Source organism: Thunnus thynnus, chromosome 9 (genome assembly GCF_963924715.1).
Source record: "Thunnus thynnus chromosome 9, fThuThy2.1, whole genome shotgun sequence".
Taxonomy (NCBI): Eukaryota; Metazoa; Chordata; class Actinopteri; order Scombriformes; family Scombridae; genus Thunnus; species Thunnus thynnus.
Genome location: NC_089525.1, coordinates 18,215,336 through 18,237,071, shown reverse-complemented (window position 1 = coordinate 18,237,071; position 21,736 = coordinate 18,215,336). Strand labels below are relative to the sequence as shown.

The 21,736-nt window shown below is 41.4% G+C and overlaps 1 protein-coding gene across 1 annotated transcript in view; it reads right to left on the bottom strand.

Annotated features, from left to right (window-relative positions):
• Positions 1-1,655: 1,655 nt before the first annotated feature.
• Positions 1,656-21,736, bottom strand: part of ahnak (AHNAK nucleoprotein) — a 35,075-nt gene continuing 14,994 nt past the window's right edge. The window contains exon 6 of the mRNA XM_067599408.1: positions 1,656-21,658. Within this exon, the coding sequence (XP_067455509.1) occupies positions 2,666-21,658 (18,993 nt within the window). The 3' untranslated portion in view covers positions 1,656-2,665. The remainder of the gene's footprint in view (positions 21,659-21,736) is intronic.

Sequence of the window (21,736 nt, the reverse complement as noted above, 5' to 3'; positions counted from 1 at the left end):
CATAGCTCAGTCAGCCAACTTGCATGGAATGGATTATTCACGAATGAAGAATATACACAGTTTATATTTGGCATCTATAGGCTCTGATCTTGTGACCAAGTTAAGCACTGAAGAGACTGGGGAGTGATAATAACTCAGAAAATACAAATAGCTTTTTTGTGTAGTGCAGGGACCTTCCACTATGTGGTCATTCCCCTAATAGGCACATCAGATGACAAGGAAGTACTGTACAATGATTTAAGATTTATTTAAACCCTGCTCTGCACCTGATATGCAGCAGAAGGCTCTGACATGTTACCTATGAAGCAGATAAAACTTATTTGTGCATATAATAATCACAAATTCAAACAGACATTGTTTTCTTAACAAATGTAGTGTTATGCGCAGGTGACCATCAGTACATGGATAAGAACTTAGATTCTCAATAAGTGCGGCTAAAGAAAGAGTAACATGCACTGAGGAACATGACCTCAGCAGTTTAGATGTCAGTAATATGAAGAACAATAAGAATACTAAATCAAGCTTACACTTAAACCCATGCTTACAGTTGAACTGTATCATTCCACTTTGATGTTTAACTAAATATATTATGTGAGGAAAATGTGAATGTTGCAAATATTAGCTACCTATTATGTGTGACAAAAGCCTTATTGGGCTTGTTATGCCAGTACTTCACATAGATAACACAGAAATTAGCAGTCATAAATACCATGAAATTGCCTATGAAATGAATCATTCCCCATCTTGATGGAGTAACAGTTGGCCCTGAGTCACTGGACAGAGGAGCGCCCCCTTCCACTAGTGTATGTTTTTGGGCCACAGTTGATATTAGGAATGGCTGACAATCAGAGTTGTGCATACGGAATATGTCCTTCACAAGAGCCTCCTTCACCATTGGTAGCAGTAGCGGCTAAACAGTAGTAGTCCTACTTAAGTATAACACCCAAATGCAAAGGGTGTGTTAGCGTGATTTGGCTATCTGCAGTGACTTTGTTCTTGAAATTTCATTCTATTCCATAGAATGCATGAGTACAAACCAAAGTAGAAAACTGAGATAACTTGGTGGCCTGATAATAACAAGTTAAATGGTACACATATCATGTAGGCACAGATGATATAGCCTATCCATTTTCCACAACCTGGCAATCAAAAAGTTTTTCTTTCTTTCTTTTCAATGGCTTATAAATAATCTATAAAGTATGTCAAGTATGTCAAGTATAGTATAGTGCATAGTACAGTGTTGTCTGTTATGTCTCTGAATCTGTGGTGAACAGTGTATAATGACAAGTCTCACAAGTCTCACAAATACAATTGATAATTAAAGTTGCATAAATTGATGGATGATTACCAATAAAAATAAGTAATAATCCAAATGCCTGCTTCACCATGAATAATGTTTTTACTGAAATAAATTTGAGAGCGTGATGGATTTGGATACATGGGCAACTGTTCAAGGTAATGCAGTTGAGCAACATTAAGGACATAACTGGGAAATTGGATAAAATGTGTGGAACAAAATATAGACAATCCCAATAAAATATAGCCATATATCATATATATCATGTATCATATCATATCATACCATATCAAACAAATGATATGTTGGGTGTGATAAAGGCATTGACAAATACTGATTAAAAACTTCATAAACTGAATAACTTTTTTAATTTAGTTTATTTGGCAGAATGCACACAAAAGAAAAGACCCAAATAATCATTCTCTATATCTCTGTCATGTCTGATCAAAACTATGCAACTCTCATGCAACACAGATTTTGTTAGCAAACAAATGACATCAAAAAGTGACTGTTTATTTGTGACATGTTTCACGTAATCATGAAGTGTGTGTACAAAGAGAGTGACAAAGAAAAAAATACAGAGAATCATAAAACAAATAAGACAGAAAATGGCACAGTAAAGGAAGCAACACATGATTAAAAACAAAGGAAGCAAATGCATACTTTTGGTAAATGGCACAGAATTTAAAGGTGAATAAATTCACTTTAAAAAAGATTGGGAAGGCACTGACAGCACTTTAGAGAGTTGATAGTTTCCAAACAGTGATTGTCTTTGCAATTATGGTCTATACAACACCATCACTCTTTAGAATATGTTATACAGGGCCAGCTCTATGTTGCGTAAATATGCTTCTGCACTGATTATATAATATCAAAGCTTGAAAATAAAATCATTTCATACATAAAAAAATGATAACTGTTTATATTTGTTTATGGATGTATAAACAACATTTTCCTTCAGAAAAGCTATTGTGACTATCTGTTCTGTGCAATAGACCCCTGGATACAAATATACCACACCCATTCATTAACAACTTTCATTTGATAGAATGAAATATGCCAAAATGACAAACCCTGTAATAAACTATTAGTGAAAATTTGGTGAGATGGTATATGTTTAATAAATCTGGACTATGTACAAAAAAACAATATTTATTACAATACAAATTAATCTTATTTACAGTTTGAAGGGACTTTAAACAATCTCATGCACTCTTGTCTAATTAATGAAAAATACTCTTAGTTTACAACAATGAGATGATTGTGTACTTCCCCTCTGGTTTTAAAGAGCTGAAGTTTGAAGGATTTGCCCCATTGGGAGAGGGTATTTGGGTGTACATGAGAAAGTTTAATTTGCCTCATAATTAATCATTTTTTTGGTGAAACAGTTAGTTCAACTCTTGGGAACCTGAAACCACCTCTTGACCCACTGTCACTACTGGAAGATGAAGACAATCTTGACTTTTTAGAGGGTAGAGAAACACCTGCACTTCCCTCGACTCCTGCTTCACTGTCCTCACCAAGTGTCACTTCATATGAGCCTTTTGACTTTGAACCAAAACCTCCAAAAGTGCCAAACTTCAACTTGCCTTTCTTTCCTTTCACCTTGGCTCCTCCTAGGTCTAATGAAATGTCACCACCCTCTGATTCTAAGTGAGCTGAAGGGGAACTAACTGCAAGCCCCCCCTCATCACTCAGAGAAGAAGATCGATGTCTTGATTTCTTAAATAGATCCAGTGAGGCTGACTTGCCTTTGGGTGAAACATTAAGTCCAGGATCACCCTCTAATTCCATTTTTCCACCCATCAGTTCCCCACTATGTACACTTAAGTCTTTAGAGACCTTACTGCCTTTTCCACTGGTACTCAATTCTACCTCTGGTCCCCGAAGGTCACCTGCACTACTACCCTTTGCTTTTGATTTGCCAAACAATTTTGGCATCTTGACCTTTACTTTGCCTTCCCTGTGCCTCAATTCTGGACTGGGAACCTCAATATTTTGTGAACTGACATGGCCACTAACAGATGGAGGCTGTATGTTTATGCCACCACTAGCCGCAAATTCTGATTCAACATTTCCTCCACCCTTCTGGCCTTCCAACTGGGGCAAAGCAATACCAAACTTTGGCACCTTAATTTTGGGAAATGTTACAGTACCCTCTGGGTACTGAAGGCCAGTAGTTGCACTGCCCCCTGAAACACTTGCATCCATCTCAGCACCACCTTTCACATTCATTTGTTGGCCTTTAAAACTGGCAGACATGGTTGCCCCCCCTTGTCTGTTTAGATTTGTATCAACATCAGGAGTAGACACATTCACATTTGACATTTTAACATTAGGTGTCTTTAATTTCACATCTGGCCCCTCCAAACTAACATTGGGACTGTCAATACCAGAACCCTCAATTGCAGTGTTCAAGCTAGCAGATGATGATAAAGATCCATCACCTTTCACCTTTGGTGACATGATATCAAATTCCACATCAGGAAAATGAAGCTTACCAAAGAGAGGCTTCTTTACCTTTGTTTCTTTGACATGGATATTGGGTGTGTCTACATCCAGTTCTACTGCTGGTGTTTCTATGTCAACATCAGGTTTCTTGACCTTTCCTTTTACTTTAGGAAGTTTAAATTTACCCTTCTTCCCCTTTACATTGATGTCAATATCGGGGGCATCAAGACTTGCCTCAGTACCAGGAAGACTAACGTCTGTTTTGGAGCCTTTTGCTCCCACACTGAACGTGGGTGTCTTAACCATGGATTCAGGCCCCTCCACTTCTGGGGATTTCCTTCCAAACTTAGGACCTTTGAATTTGGGAAATGTAACACCTGTTCTTTCAAGATCAATAGAGGCACCTTCCATGCTGATGGAGGGCACTGTAATGTTAGCATTTGGACCATTGATATCACCTTCCAATTTGGGCACTGATGCATCAATCTTTCCTTTCACTTTGGGACCTTTCAGGTTGATATCAGGTACTTCAAAGTCAGTGTTGGATTTTGGAAGGTTTATGTCTACATCAGGACCCTCCATGTTTGGACCTTTAAAACCAAAGGATGGCATTTTGATTTTAGGTATGTCAAAGCCACCCTTAGGCCCTTTAATGTCAACCTCTGGACCTTTGATGTCAACACCAGGTGCTGTTATGTCTCCTTCAATCTTTGGAGCTGACACATCCACATCAGATTTGAGTTTTGGACCTTTAAGATTGAAATCTACATCTGGCATGGAAATGTGGGGTCCTGAAATGGATGGCATTTTGAATTTGGTCCCTGTGATTTTAGCATCAGGACCATGAATATCAAGGTCTGGCCTCTTGAGATCAACATCAGGTACGTTTACATCAATATTGGCTTTGTGAAGTTTTATGTCTCCTTCAATATTTGGAACTGAAACATCCACATCTCCCTTTATCTTGGGCCGTTTAATGTCAAAATCTGGCGCTGTTAGTTCTCCTTCAATCTTTGGAACTGACACATCCACATCACCTTTTAGTTTGGGACCTTTCAGATTGAAATCAACATCTGGCATGGAGATTTTCGGTCCTGAGATATGTGGCATTTTGAATTTTGGTCCTTTGATCTTCCCACTAGGACTGTCAATGTCAACATCTGGTCCTTTGATGTCAAATTCAGGGCCTTTAATATCAATGTCACCTTTTGGAAGATTGACATCGACGTCTGGGCCTTCAACATTTGGACCTTTCAAGCCAAAGGACGGCATTTTAAATTTAGGCATTTTAAATCCTCCTTTGTGGCCCTCAATGTCAACATCTGGTCCCTCAATGTCAAGTTCAGGCGCCTGTAGGTCTCCCTCAATCTTTGGAACTGACACATCCACATCTCCCTTTACCTTGGGCCCTTTCAGATTAATATCCCAGTCTGGCATTATGGGTCCTGATATTGATGGCAGTTTGAATTTAGGTCCTTTGAGTTTTGCATCAGGGCCTTCAAGATCAACTTTTGGCCCTTTAACATCAAATTCAGGTGCCTTAACATCAATATTAGCTTTTGGAAGGTTGATATCGACATCTGGACCCTCCACTTTTGGACCTTTGATGCCAAATGATGGCATTTTTATTTTGGGCATCTCAAATCCTCCCTTTGGTCCTTCAATATCAACCTGGGGACCCTTGATGTCAATATCTGGTGCTGTTAGGTCTCCTTCAACCTTTGGAACTGACACATCCATATCACCTTTGAGTTTGGGACCTTTCAGATTGAAATCCACATCTGGCATGGAGAGTTTAGGTCCTGAGATATGAGGCATCTTGAATTTTGGTCCCTTGATCTTTCCACTATGACTGTCAATATCAACATCTGGTCCTTTGATGTCAAATTCAGGGCCTTTAATATCAATGTCACCTTTTGGAAGATTGACATCAATGTCTGGACCTTCAACATTTGGACCTTTCAAGCCAAAGGATGGCATTTTGAATTTAGGCATTTTAAATCCTCCTTTATGGCCCTCAATGTCAACATCTGGTCCTTCAATGTCAAGTTCAGGAGTCTGTATGTCTCCTTCAATTTTCGGACCTGACACATCCACATCTCCCTTCACCTTGGGCCCTTTCAGATTAATGTCCCAGTCTGGCATTGTGGGTCCTGATATTGATGGCAGTTTGAATTTAGGTCCTTTGACTTTTGCATCAGGGCCTTCAACATCAATTTTTGGCCCTTTAACATCAAATTCAGGTGCCTCAACATCGATATTAGCTTTTGGAAGGTTGATATCGACATCTGGACCCTCCACTTTTGGACCTTTGATGCCAAATGATGGCATTTTTATTTTAGGCATCTCAAATCCTCCCTTTGGTCCTTCAATATCAACCTGAGGACCCTTGATGTCAACATCTGGTGCTGTTAGTTCTCCTTCAATCTTTGGAACTGACACATCCATATCACCTTTGAGTTTGGGACCTTTCAGATTGAAATCCACATCTGGCATGGAGAGTTTAGGTCCTGAGATATGTGGCATCTTGAATTTTGGTCCCTTGATCTTTCCACTAGGACTGTCAATGTCAACATCTGGTCCTTTGATGTCCAATTCAGGGCCTTTAATATCAACGTCACCTTTTGGAAGATTGACATCAACGTCTGGGCCTTCAACATTTGGACCTTTCAAGCCAAAGGATGGCATTTTGAATTTAGGCATTTTAAATCCTCCTTTATGGCCCTCGATATTAACATCCGGTCCCTCAATGTCAAGTTCAGGAGCCTGTATGTCTCCCTCAATCTTCGGAACTGACACATCCACATCTCCCTTTACCTTGGGCCCTTTCAGATTAATATCCCAGTCTGGCATTGTGGGTCCTGATATTGATGGCAGTTTGAATTTAGGTCCTTTGACTTTTGCATCAGGGACTTCAAGATCAACTTTTGGCACTTTAACATCAAATTCAGGTGCCTCAACATCGATATTAGCTTTTGGAAGGTTGATATCGACATCTGGACCCTCCACTTTTGGACCTTTGATGCCAAATGATGGCATTTTTATTTTAGGCATCTCAAATCCTCCCTTTGGTCCTTCAATATCAACCTGAGGACCCTTGATGTCAACATCTGGTGCTGTTAGTTCTCCTTCAACCTTTGGAACTGACACATCCACATCACCTTTGAATTTGGGACCTTTCAGATTGAAATCCACATCTGGCATGGAGAGTTTAGGTCCTGAGATATGTGGCATCTTAAATTTTGATCCTTTGATCTTTCCACTAGGACTGTCAATGTCAACATCTGGTCCTTTGATGTCAAATTCAGGGCCTTTAATATCAATGTCACCTTTTGGAAGATTGACATCAACGTCTGGGCCTTCAACATTTGGACCTTTCAAGCCAAAGGATGGCATTTTGAATTTAGGCATTTTGAATCCTCCTTTGTGGCCCTCAATATTAACATCTGGTCCCTCAATATCCACTTTAGGAGCCTGTAGGTCTCCCTCAATCTTTGGAACTGACACATCCACATCTCCCTTTACCTTGGGCCCTTTCAGATTAATATCCCAATCTGGCATTGTGGGTCCTGAAATTGATGGCAATTTGAATTTAGGTCCTTTGAGTTTTGCATCAGGGCCTTCAAGATCAACTTTTGGCCCTTTAACGTCAAATTCAGGTGCCTTAACATCAATATTAGCTTTCGGAAGGTTGATATCGACATCTGGACCCTCCACTTTTGGACCTTTGACATCAAATGATGGCATTTTTATTTTGGGCATCCCAAATCCTCCCTTTGGTCCTTCAATATCAACCTTAGGACCCTTGATGTCAACATCTGGTGCTGTTAGTTCTCCTTCAATCTTTGGAACTGACACATCCATATCACCTTTGAGTTTGGGACCTTTCAGATTGAAATCCACATCTGGCATGGAGAGTTTAGGTCCTGAGATATGTGGCATCTTGAATTTTGGTCCTTTGATCTTTCCACTAGGACTGTCAATGTCAACATCTGGTCCTTTAATGTCCAATTCAGGGCCTTTAATATCAATGTCACCTTTTGGAAGATTGACATCGACGTCTGGGCCTTCAACATTTGGACCTTTCAAACCAAAGGACGGCATTTTAAATTTAGGCATTTTGAATCCTCCTTTGTGGCCCTCAATGTCAACATCTGGTCCCTCAATGTCAACTTCAGGCGCCTGTATGTCTCCCTTGATCTTCGGAACTGACACATCTACATCTCCCTTTACCTTGGGCCCTTTCAGATTAATATCCCAGTCTGGCATTGTGGGTCCTGATATTGATGGCAGTTTGAATTTAGGTCCTTTGAGTTTTGCATCAGGGCCTTCAAGATCAACTTTTGGCCCTTTAACGTCAAATTCAGGTGCCTTAACATCAATATTAGCTTTTGGAAGGTTGATATCGACATCTGGACCCTCCACTTTTGGACCTTTGATGCCAAATGATGGCATTTTTATTTTGGGCATCTCAAATCCTCCCTTTGGTCCTTCAATATCAACCTGAGGACCCTTGATGTCAATATCTGGTGCTGTTAGGTCTCCTTCAATCTTTGGAACTGACACATCCACATCACCTTTGAGTTTGGGACCTTTCAGATTGAAATCCACATCTGGCATAGAGAGTTTCGGTCCTGAGATATGTGGCATCTTGAATTTTGGTCCTTTGATCTTTCCACTAGGACTGTCAATGTCAACATCTGGTCCTTTGATGTCCAATTCAGGGCCTTTAATATCAACGTCACCTTTTGGAAGATTGACATCGATGTCTGGGCCTTCAACATTTGGACCTTTCAAACCAAAGGACGGCATTTTGAATTTAGGCATTTTAAATCCTCCTTTGTGGCCCTCGATATTAACATCTGGTCCCTCAATGTCAATTTCAGGAGCCTGTATGTCTCCTTCGATCTTCGGAACTGACACATCCACATCTCCCTTTACCTTGGGCCCTTTCAGATTAATATCCCAGTCTGGCATTGTGGGTCCTGATATTGATGGCAGTTTGAATTTAGGTCCTTTGACTTTTGCATCAGGGACTTCAAGATCAACTTTTGGCCCTTTAACATCAAATTCAGGTGCCTCAACATCGATATTAGCTTTTGGAAGGTTGATATCGACATCTGGACCCTCCACTTTTGGACCTTTGATGCCAAATGATGGCATTTTTATTTTGGGCATCTCAAATCCTCCCTTTGGTCCTTCAATATCAACCTGAGGACCCTTGATGTCAACATCTGGTGCTGTTAGTTCTCCTTCAATCTTTGGAACTGACACATCCATATCACCTTTGAGTTTGGGACCTTTCAGATTGAAATCCACATCTGGCATGGAGAGTTTAGGCCCTGAGATATGTGGCATTTTGAATTTTGGTCCTTTGATCTTTCCACTAGGACTGTCAATGTCAACATCTGGTCCTTTGATGTCAAATTCAGGGCCTTTAATATCAACGTCACCTTTTGGAAGATTGACATCAACGTCTGGGCCTTCAACATTTGGACCTTTCAAGCCAAAGGATGGCATTTTAAATTTAGGCATTTTGAATCCTCCTTTGTGGCCCTCAATATTAACATCTGGTCCCTCAATGTCAAGTTCAGGAGCCTGTAGGTCTCCCTCAATCTTCGGAACTGACACATCCACATCTCCCTTTACCTTGGGCCCTTTCAGATTAATATCCCAGTCTGGCATTGTGGGTCCTGATATTGATGGCAGTTTGAATTTAGGTCCTTTGAGTTTTGCATCAGGGCCTTCAAGATCAACTTTTGGCCCTTTAACGTCAAATTCAGGTGCCTCAACATCGATATTAGCTTTTGGAAGGTTGATATCGACATCTGGACCCTCCACTTTTGGACCTTTGATGCCAAATGATGGCATTTTTATTTTGGGCATCTCAAATCCTCCCTTTGGTCCTTCAATATCAACCTGAGGACCCTTGATGTCAATATCTGGTGCTGTTAGGTCTCCTTCAATCTTTGGAACTGACACATCCACATCACCTTTGAGTTTGGGACCTTTCAGATTGAAATCCACATCTGGCATGGAGAGTTTAGGTCCTGAGATATGTGGCATCTTGAATTTTGGTCCTTTGATCTTTCCACTAGGACTGTCAATGTCAACATCTGGTCCTTTGATGTCCAATTCAGGGCCTTTAATATCAATGTCACCTTTTGGAAGATTGACATCAACGTCTGGGCCTTCAACATTTGGACCTTTCAAGCCAAAGGATGGCATTTTGAATTTAGGCATTTTAAATCCTCCTTTATGGCCCTCGATATTAACATCTGGTCCCTCAATGTCAAGTTCAGGAGCCTGTATGTCTCCCTCAATCTTCGGAACTGACACATCCACATCTCCCTTTACCTTGGGCCCTTTAAGGTTAATATCCCAGTCTGGCATTGTGGGTCCTGATATTGATGGCAGTTTGAATTTAGGTCCTTTGACTTTTGCATCAGGGACTTCAAGATCAACTTTTGGCACTTTAACATCAAATTCAGGTGCCTCAACATCGATATTAGCTTTTGGAAGGTTGATATCGACATCTGGACCCTCCACTTTTGGACCTTTGATGCCAAATGATGGCATTTTTATTTTGGGCATCTCAAATCCTCCCTTTGGTCCTTCAATATCAACCTGAGGACCCTTGATGTCAATATCTGGTGCTGTTAGTTCTCCTTCAATCTTTGGAACTGACACATCCACATCACCTTTAAGTTTGGGACCTTTTAGATTGAAATCCACATCTGGCATGGAGAGTTTAGGTCCTGAGATATGTGGCATCTTGAATTTTGGTCCTTTGATCTTTCCACTAGGACTGTCAATGTCAACATCTGGTCCTTTGATGTCAAATTCAGGGCCTTTAATATCAACGTCACCTTTTGGAAGATTGACATCGACGTCTGGACCTTCAATATTTGGTCCTTTCAAACCAAAGGATGGCATTTTGAATTTAGGCATTTTAAACCCTCCTTTGTGGCCCTCAATATTGACATCTGGTCCTTCAATGTCAAGTTCAGGAGCCTGTATGTCTCCTTCGATCTTCGGAACTGACACATCCACATCTCCCTTCACCTTGGGCCCTTTCAGATTAATATCCCAGTCTGGCATTGTGGGTCCTGATATTGATGGTAGTTTGAATTTAGGTCCTTTGACTTTTGCATCAGGGACTTCAACATCAACTTTTGGCCCTTTAACATCAAATTCAGGTGCCTCAACATCGATATTAGCTTTTGGAAGGTTGATATCGACATCTGGACCCTCCACTTTTGGACCTTTGATGCCAAATGATGGCATTTTTATTTTGGGCATCTCAAATCCTCCCTTTGGTCCTTCAATATCAACCTGAGGACCCTTGATGTCAACATCTGGTGCTGTTAGTTCTCCTTCAATCTTTGGAACTGACACATCCATATCACCTTTGAGTTTGGGACCTTTCAGATTGAAATCCACATCCGGCATAGAGAGTTTTGGTCCCGAGATATGTGGCATCTTGAACTTTGGTCCCTTGATCTTTCCACTAGGACTGTCAATGTCAACATCTGGTCCTTTGATGTCCAATTCAGGGCCTTTAATATCAATGTCACCTTTTGGAAGATTGACATCAACATCTGGGCCTTCAACATTTGGACCTTTCAAGCCAAAGGATGGCATTTTGAATTTAGGCATTTTAAATCCTCCTTTATGGCCCTCGATATTAACATCTGGTCCTTCAATATCTACTTTAGGAGCCTGTAGGTCTCCCTCAATCTTTGGAACTGACACATCCACATCTCCCTTTACCTTGGGCCCTTTCAGATTAATATCCCAGTCTGGCATTGTGGGTCCAGATATTGATGGCAGTTTGAATTTAGGTCCTTTGAGTTTTGCATCAGGGCCTTCAAGATCAACTTTTGGCCCTTTAACATCAAATTCAGGTGCCTCAACATCAATATTAGCTTTTGGAAGGTTGATATCGACATCTGGACCCTCCACTTTTGGACCTTTGATGCCAAATGATGGCATTTTTATTTTGGGCATCTCAAATCCTCCCTTTGGTCCTTCAATATCAACCTGGGGACCCTTGATGTCAATATCTGGTGCTGTTAGGTCTCCTTCAACCTTTGGAACTGACACATCCATATCACCTTTGAGTTTGGGACCTTTCAGATTGAAATCCACATCTGGCATGGAGAGTTTAGGCCCTGAGATATGTGGCATCTTGAATTTTGGTCCTTTGATCTTTCCACTAGGACTGTCAATGTCAACATCTGGTCCTTTAATGTCCAATTCAGGGCCTTTAATATCAATGTCACCTTTTGGAAGATTGACATCGACATCTGGGCCTTCAACATTTGGACCTTTCAAACCAAAGGAAGGCATTTTAAATTTAGGCATTTTGAATCCTCCTTTATGGCCCTCAATGTCAACATCTGGTCCCTCAATGTCAACTTCAGGCGCCTGTATGTCTCCCTTGATCTTCGGAACTGACACATCTACATCTCCCTTTACCTTGGGCCCTTTCAGATTAATATCCCAGTCTGGCATTGTGGGTCCTGATATTGATGGCAGTTTGAATTTAGGTCCTTTGAGTTTTGCATCAGGGCCTTCAAGATCAACTTTTGGCCGTTTAACGTCAAATTCAGGTGCCTCAACATCGATATTAGCTTTTGGAAGGTTGATATCGACATCTGGACCCTCCACTTTTGGACCTTTGATGCCAAATGATGGCATTTTTATTTTGGGCATCTCAAATCCTCCCTTTGGTCCTTCAATATCAACCTGAGGACCCTTGATGTCAACATCTGGTGCTGTTAGTTCTCCTTCAATCTTTGGAACTGACACATCCATATCACCTTTGAGTTTGGGACCTTTCAGATTGAAATCCACATCCGGCATAGAGAGTTTTGGTCCCGAGATATGTGGCATCTTGAACTTTGGTCCCTTGATCTTTCCACTAGGACTGTCAATGTCAACATCTGGTCCTTTGATGTCCAATTCAGGGCCTTTAATATCAATGTCACCTTTTGGAAGATTGACATCAACATCTGGGCCTTCAACATTTGGACCTTTCAAGCCAAAGGATGGCATTTTGAATTTAGGCATTTTAAATCCTCCTTTGTGGCCCTCGATATTAACATCTGGTCCTTCAATGTCAACTTCAGGAGCCTGTATGTCTCCTTCGATCTTCGGAACTGACACATCCACATCTCCCTTTACCTTGGGCCCTTTCAGATTAATATCCCAGTCTGGCATTGTAGGTCCTGATATTGATGGCAGTTTGAATTTAGGTCCTTTGACTTTTGCATCAGGGACTTCAAGATCAACTTTTGGCCCTTTAACATTAAATTCAGGTGCCTCGACATCGATATTAGCTTTTGGAAGGTTGATATCGACATCTGGACCCTCCACTTTTGGACCTTTGATGCCAAATGATGGCATTTTTATTTTGGGCATCTCAAATCCTCCCTTTGGTCCTTCAATATCAACCTGAGGACCCTTGATGTCAATATCTGGTGCTGTTAGGTCTCCTTCAATCTTTGGAACTGACACATCCACATCACCTTTGAGTTTGGGACCTTTTAGATTGAAATCCACATCTGGCATGGAGAGTTTTGGTCCTGTGATGTTTGGAACTTTGAATTTTGGCCCTTTGATTTTTGCGTCAGGGCCTTCAATATCCATCTCTGGACCTTTGATGTCAAATTCAGGTGCTGTTATGTCTCCTCCAATCTTTGGACGTGACACATCAACGTCGCCTTTCAGTTTTGGTCCTTTCAGATTGAAATCCACATCTGGTAAGGAAATTTTAGGCCCTGAAATGGTTGGCATTTTCATTTTTGGCCCCTTAATCTTACCACTGGGACTTGCAATGTCAATATCTGGTGCTTCAATGTCTACTTTAGGAGCCTCTATATCACCTTCAATCTTTGGACCTGTCACATTTACATCTCCCTTCAGCTTGGGTCCTTTCAGATTGATATCCCATTCTGGCATCTTGGGTGCTGATATGGATGGCAACTTTAATTTGGGTCCTTTCAATTTTGCATCAGGACCTTCAACATCAACATCTGGGGCTTTAATGTCAATTTCAGAAGGTTTGACTTTCATATCAGCTTTTGGAAGATCAATTGCAACATCAGGACCCTCCATGTTAGGACTCTTAATGCCAAAAGATGGCATTTTGATTTTAGGCATTTCAAATCCACCCTTTGGCCCTTCAATGTCAACCTGAGGACCCTTGATGTCAACTTCTGGTGCTGTTAGGTCTCCTTCAACCTTTGGAACTGACACATCCACATCTCCTTTGAGTTTCGGACCTTTAAGATTGAAATCTACATCTGGCATGGAGATTTTTGGTCCTGAGATATGTGGCATCTTGAATTTTGGTCCCTTGATTTTACCACTAGGACTGTCAATGTCAACATCTGGTCCTTCCATGTCAACATCTGGAATTTTCATTTCAGCCCCAGCTTTGGGAAGATTAATATCAGTGTCCGGCATTTCAACCTTTGGTCCTTTGAAACCAAATTTTGGCATCTTGAATTTGGATCCTTTAGCTTTTGGGCCAGTCATACTCACATCAACATCAAGACCCTCAGAACTACCAGTCTTCCCTTTGATGCTGATGTCTCCTTGTCCCAACTTTACATCGGTTTCTGGGGCCTTTGCCTTTGGACCCTTAAATCCAAACTTTGGCATTTTAAATTTTGATTTCTTTGTGCCAATGTCTGGAACATCAGCAGTCACATTGGGTCCCTCAAGTTCAACTTTCGGCAATTGAATGTCCCCTTCCATATCACCCTTTACTTTTGGCCCCTTCAGATTGATGTCAACATCTGGCAGTGATATTTTCGGTCCAGAAATTTTTGGTAACTTCATTTTTGGCCCAACAAAATGTCCCCCTGGAGATTTTAAATCAACATTAGGACCTTTTATGTCAACCTCAGGTGTTTTTATGTCTCCCTCTATCTTTGGAGCTGACACATCCACATCACCTTTGAGCTTGGGACCTTTCAGATTGAAATCCACATCTGGCATGGAAAGTTTCGGTCCTGAAATGGTTGGCATGTTGAACTTGGGTCCTTTGAGTTTTGCATTTGGTCCTTCAATGTCAACCTCTGGCCCTTTAATGTCAACGTCAGGTGCTTTGACATCAATGTTAGCTTTGGGAAGGTTGAGGTCCACATCTGGACCCTCCACTTTTGGACCTTTAATGTTAAATGATGGCATTTTGATTTTAGGCATTTCAAACCCACCCTTTGGCCCTTCAATTTCAACCTTTGGCCCTTTGATGTCAACATCAGGTGTTTTTATGTCTCCCTCTATCTTTGGAGCTGACACATCCACATCACCTTTGAGTTTGGGACCTTTCAGATTGAAATCCACATCTGGCATGGAAAGTTTTGGTCCTGAAATGGTTGGCATGTTGAATTTGGGTCCTTTGAGTTTTGCATTTGGTCCTTCAATGTCAACCTCTGGCCCTTTAATGTCAATGTCAGGTGCTTTGACATCAATGTTAGCTTTGGGAAGGTTGAGATCCACATCTGGGCCCTCCACTTTTGGACCTTTAATGTTAAATGATGGCATTTTGATTTTTGGTATTTCAAACCCACTCTTTGGACCTTCAATATCAACTTTTGGCCCTTTGATGCCAATATCTGGTGTTTTTATGTCTCCCTCAATCTTTGGAGCTGACACATCCACATCACCTTTGAGCTTGGGACCTTTCAGATTGAAATCCACATCTGGCATGGAAAGTTTCGGTCCTGAAATGGTTGGCATGTTGAACTTGGGTCCTTTGAGTTTTGCATTAGGTCCTTCAATGTCAACCTCTGGCCCTTTAATGTCAACGTCAGGTGCTTTGACATCAATGTTAGCTTTGGGAAGGTTGAGATCCACATCTGGGCCCTCCACTTTAGGACCTTTAATGTTAAATGATGGCATTTTGATTTTAGGCATTTCAAATCCACCCTTTGGCCCTTCAATATCAACCTTTGGCCCTTTGATGTCAAAATCAGGTGTTTTTATGTCTCCCTCTATCTTTGGAGCTGACACATCCACATCACCTTTGAGTTTGGGACCTTTCAGATTGAAATCCACATCTGGCATGGAAAGTTTTGGTCCTGAAATGGTTGGCATGTTAAATTTGGGTCCTTTGAGTTTTGCATTAGGTCCTTCAATGTCAACCTCTGGCCCTTTAATGTCAACGTCAGGTGCTTTGACATCAATGTCAGCTTTGGGAAGATTGAGATCCATATCTGGGCCCTCCACTTTTGGACCTTTAATGTTAAATGATGGCATTTTGATTTTTGGCATTTCAAACCCACCCTTTGGCCCTTCAATATCAACCTTTGGCCCTTTGATGTCAAAATCAGGTGTTTTTATGTCTCCTTCTATCTTTGGAGCTGACACATCCACATCACCTTTGAGTTTGGGACCTTTTAGATTGAAATCCACATCTGGCATGGAAAGTTTCGGTCCTGAAATAGTTGGCATGTTGAATTTGGGTCCTTTGAGTTTTGCGTTTGGTCCTTCCATGTCAACCTCTGGCCCTTTAATGTCAATGTCAGGTGTTTTGACATCAATGTTAGCTTTGGGAAGGTTCACATCAACTTCTGGTCCTTCCACTTTTGGACCTTTCAAGCCAAATGATGGCATTTTGAATTTAGGCATTTTAAATCCACCTTTATGGCCCTCAATGTCCACATCCACTCCTTCAATATCGACCCCTGGAGCTTTTATGTCTCCTTCAATCTTTGGAACTGAAACATCCACATCTCCCTCGACTTTAGGACCTTTTAGTTTGATGTCAAAATCAGGCATCTTTGGTCCTTTTATGGATGGCATCTTGAGTTTGGGTCCTTTGATTTCTGCATCAGGGCCCTCAATGTCAATTTCTGGAACTTTAATGTCAACGTCAGGTGCTTTCACGTCAATGTTACCTTTGGGAAGGTTTAAATCAATATCTGGACCCTCTACTTGTTTTCCTTTCAAGCCAAATGATGGCATTTTGATCTTTGGCATTTCAAATCCACCCTTTGGCCCTTCAATATCAACCTTTGGCCCTTTGATGTCAACATCAGGTGTTTTTATGTCTCCCTCTATCCTTGGAGCTGACACATCCACATCACCTTTGAGTTTGGGACCTTTCAGATTAAAATCCACATCTGGCATGGAAAGTTTCGGTCCTGAAATGGTTGGCATGTTGAATTTGGGTCCTTTGACTTTTGCGTCAGGTCCTGCGATGTCAACTTCTGGTACTTTCACATCAACGTCAGGTGCTTTCACATCAATTTTTCCTTTGGGAAGGTTTACATCAACTTCTGGTCCTTCTACTTTTGGACCTTTCAAGCCAAATGATGGCATTTTGAATTTAGGCATTTTAAATCCACCTTTATGGCCCTCAATGTCCACATCCACTCCTTCAATATCGACCCCTGGAGCTTTTATGTCTCCTTCAATCTTTGGAACTGAAACATCCACATCTCCCTCAACTTTGGGACCTTTTAGTTTGATGTCAAAATCAGGCATCTTTGGTCCTTTTATGGATGGCATCTTGAGTTTGGGTCCTTTGATTTCTGCATCAGGGCCCTCAATGTCAATTTCTGGAGCTTTAATGTCAATGTCAGGTGCTTTCACGTCAATGTTACCTTTGGGAAGGTTTACATCAATATCTGGACCCTCCACTTGTTTTCCTTTCAAGCCAAATGATGGCATTTTGATCTTTGGCATTTCAAATCCACCCTTTGGACCTTCAATATTGACTTCTGGACCTTTGATATCAACATCAGGTGTTTTTATGTCTCCCTCTATCTTTGGAGCTGACACATCCACATCACCTTTGAGTTTGGGCCCTTTCAGATTGAAATCCACATCTGGCATGGAAAGTTTTGGTCCTGAAATGGTTGGCATGTTGAATTTGGGTCCTTTGAGTTTTGCGTCAGGTCCTTCAAAGTCAACTTCTGGTACTTTCACATCAACGTCAGGTGTTTTGACATCAATGTTAGCTTTGGGAAGGTTCACATCAACCTCTGGTCCTTCCACTTTTGGACCTTTCAAGCCAAATGATGGCATTTTGAATTTAGGCATTTTAAATCCACCTTTATGGCCCTCAATGTCCACATCCACTCCTTCAATATCGACCCCTGGAGCTTTTATGTCTCCTTCAATCTTTGGAACTGATACATCCACATCTCCCTCGACTTTGGGACCTTTTAGTTTGATGTCAAAATCAGGCATCTTTGGTCCTTTTATGGATGGCATCTTGAGTTTGGGTCCTTTGATTTCTGCATCAGGGCCCTCAATGTCAATTTCTGGAGCTTTAATGTCAACGTCAGGTGCTTTCATGTCAATGTTACCTTTGGGGAGGTGTACATCAATATCTGGACCCTCTACTTGTTTTCCTTTCAAGCCAAATGATGGCATTTTGATCTTTGGCATTTCAAATCCACCCTTTGGCCCTTCAATTTCAACCTTTGGCCCTTTGATGTCAACATCAGGTGTTTTTATGTCTCCCTCTATCTTTGGAGCTGACACATCCACATCACCTTTGAGTTTGGGACCTTTTAGATTGAAATCCACATCTGGCATGGAAAGTTTCGGTCCTGAAATGGTTGGCATGTTGAATTTGGGTCCTTTCAATTTCGCATTTGGTCCTTCAATGTCAACCTCTGGCCCTTTAACATCAATGTCAGGTGCTTTGACATCAATGTTAGCTTTGGGAAGGTTGAGATCCACATCTGGGCCCCCCACTTTTGGACCTTTAATGTTAAATGATGGCATTTTGATTTTTGGCATTTCAAATCCACCCTTTGGACCTTCAATATCAACTTTTGGCCCTTTGATGTCAACATCAGGTGTTTTTATGTTTCCCTCAATCTTTGGAGCTGACACATCCACATCACCTTTGAGCTTGGGACCTTTCAGATTGAAATCCACATCTGGCATGGAAAGTTTCGGTCCTGAAATGGTTGGCATGTTGAATTTGGGTCCTTTGAGTTTTGCGTTTGGTCCTTCAATGTCAACCTCTGGACTTTTAATGTCAACATCAGGTGCTTTGACATCAATGTTAGCTTTGGGAAGGTTGAGATCCACATCTGGGCCCTCCACCTTTGGACCTTTAATGTTAAATGATGGCATTTTGATTTTAGGCATTTCAAACCCACCCTTTGGCCCTTCAATTTCAACCTTTGGCCCTTTGATGTCAAAATCAGGTGTTTTTATGTCTCCCTCTATCCTTGGAGCTGACACATCCACATCACCTTTGAGTTTGGGACCTTTCAGATTGAAATCCACATCTGGCATGGAAAGTTTCGGTCCTGAAATGGTTGGCATGTTGAATTTGGGTCCTTTGAGTTTTGCATCAGGTCCTTCGATGTCAACCTCTGGTACTTTCACATCAACTTCAGGTGCTTTCACATCAATTTTTGCTTTGGGAAGGTTTACATCAACTTCTGGTCCTTCCACTTTTGGACCTTTCAAGCCAAATGATGGAATTTTGAATTTAGGCATTTTAAATCCACCCTTATTGCCCTCAATGTCAACATCTGGTCCTTCAAAATCCACCTCTGGTGCTTTTATGTCTCCTTCAACTTTTGGAACTGAAACATTCACATCTCCTTCAACCTTGGGACCTTTTAGTTTGATGTCAAAATCAGGCATCTTTGGTCCAGTTATGGAGGGCATCTTCAGTTTGGGTCCTTTGATTTTTGCATCAGATCCCTCAATGTCAATCTCTGGGGCTTTAATGTCGACTTTAGGGGTCTTTATATCAGCTCCAGTTTTGGGAAGGTTAAGATCTAAATCTGAACCTTCTGCTTTTGGACCTTTAATGTTAAATGAGGGCATTTTGATTTTTGGCATTTCAAATCCTCCCTTTGGCCCTTCAATATTTACCTCTGGACCTTTGATGTCAACATCAGGTGTTTTTATGTTTGAAGCTGACACATCCATGTCACCTTTGAGTTTGGGACCTTTCAGATTGATATCCACACCTGGCATGGAGATTTCCGGTCCTGAAACAGTTGGCATGTTAAATTTGGGTCCTTTGAGTTTCACATTAGGTTCTTTAACATCAACCTCTGGTACTTCCATGTCAACAGCAGGTGCTTTCACATCAATGTTAGCTTTGGGAAGGTTTATATCAATATCTGGACCTTCCATTTTTTGACCCTTCAAGCCAAATGATGGCATTTTGATTTTAGGCATTTCAAATCCACCCTTTGGTCCTTCAATATTGATCTTTGGACCTTTGATGTCAACATCAGGTGTTTTTATGTCTCCCTCTATCTTTGGGCCTGAGATATCCATATCACCCTTGAGTTTTGGACCTTTGACACCTAAATCCACACCTGGCATGGAGATTTTTGATGGCACTTTAAATTTTGATCCTTTGATATTACCACTAGGACACTCAATGTCAACATCTGGTCCTTCAATATCCACTCTTGGAGCTTTTATTTCACCTTGAATCTTTGGAGCTGACATATTTGCATCAACTTCTGGACCTTTTATCTCTCCCTTAATCTGTGGAACTGATACATCCATATCTCCTTTGACTTTACCTATTTCCAAATCTGACATCTTTGATCCTGATATGGATGGCAAATTGAACTTGGGTCCTTTTATTTTCACATCAGTGCTTTCAACAACAGCTTCTGGCATTTTAATGTCAACCTTAGGAGCTTTGATAGCTGGTCCATCAATGTTAGCACTGGGACCTTTGATTAGCATATGTGTACCTTTGATTTCTATTTCAGGTTTTCGCACCTCTTCATGTGTCACCGGTACTGACATATCTGTCTCACCACTGAGTTTAACTTCAACACTAGTTCCCTCTTTCTTGATTCCTTTCATTCCAAATGCAGGCATCTTGATTTTTGACATTTTTACAGTGTCCTCAGTTTCAGTGTCTATTCCTGATGCTTTTATTCCTCCCTTTGAGCTTGGCAGGTTGACATCAACCTCACTTTTCAACTTTGAACCTGTAAGGTTCACATCCACACCCGCCATTGAAACCTTGCCTGGCCCTGAGGAATATCCTGAGGTATCATAGCCTAATGTTGGTACTGATCCTCCTATCCTGCTTCCTCTCAATTCAGTATCAATATCCATGGAACCTCCATCATGTGTGACATTTGGAATATGAATACTACCTGATTCCTTTGCCTGCGGGTGACTGATGGTAATTCCAGATACCTTCACCTTTGTCCTCTCACCTAAACTGGTGTCAACACTTCCCTCTTGTGTTTTGTCCATTGATGTAGTCATAATCTGCATGCTTTTTCCTGGTAAAGACAGACTAACTGACCCTCCATTCTCATCAGTTGAGATTGCCTCTGCACCTCCCAACTCTCCTTTTGTAACATGCCTACTACCAGTGTTTGTGCTATCTCTTATTGTCATGCTTCCATCTCCATGCTCTCCACTCCCTCTTGAGATCTCAATGCCTCCCTGGCCTTTACCCCCTGTTATTCCAAAGTTAGGCCCTTTAAATCTAAGACCTGTACCTCTTTCTCTTTCTATCTCTCTTGTAATTGTTGTGGTCTGAACTCCCCCAGTGCCCAAGTGTGTCTCTGTGGAGCTAAGTTGTGGCCCTGTGTAAGAGACATTGCTTGACTCAAAAACTCCCTCTTCTGTTCCCACTTTACCTGAAGGGCTGCCATGTGAGATTCTGATACGAGGACAGCCATCCCCAGATTCATGTCTTAGCCCCTTGAACTCTGGGCTTGAAAGTTCAAGTTGCTCACTTATGCCACTTGGCATATCCACAGTGTAGGTAGTGATGCGGCGGGTGATGGTGGTAATTGTGCTGCCATCGCTGCTTGTGCTGCTATGCCGCTCTGTGCGCACATCTACTCCCTCTGCAAGATCTTCAGACTTCAGCCTTGGTTTTATTTTTTTTGTGTATATTCTCTTATAGTCCTCATCATCCCCACTCTGTTGATAGAAAAAGAAAGGAAGGCATGTATTTTATTTAGTAGCTTTCCAACAAACAAATAAGAGATTAGAGATTAT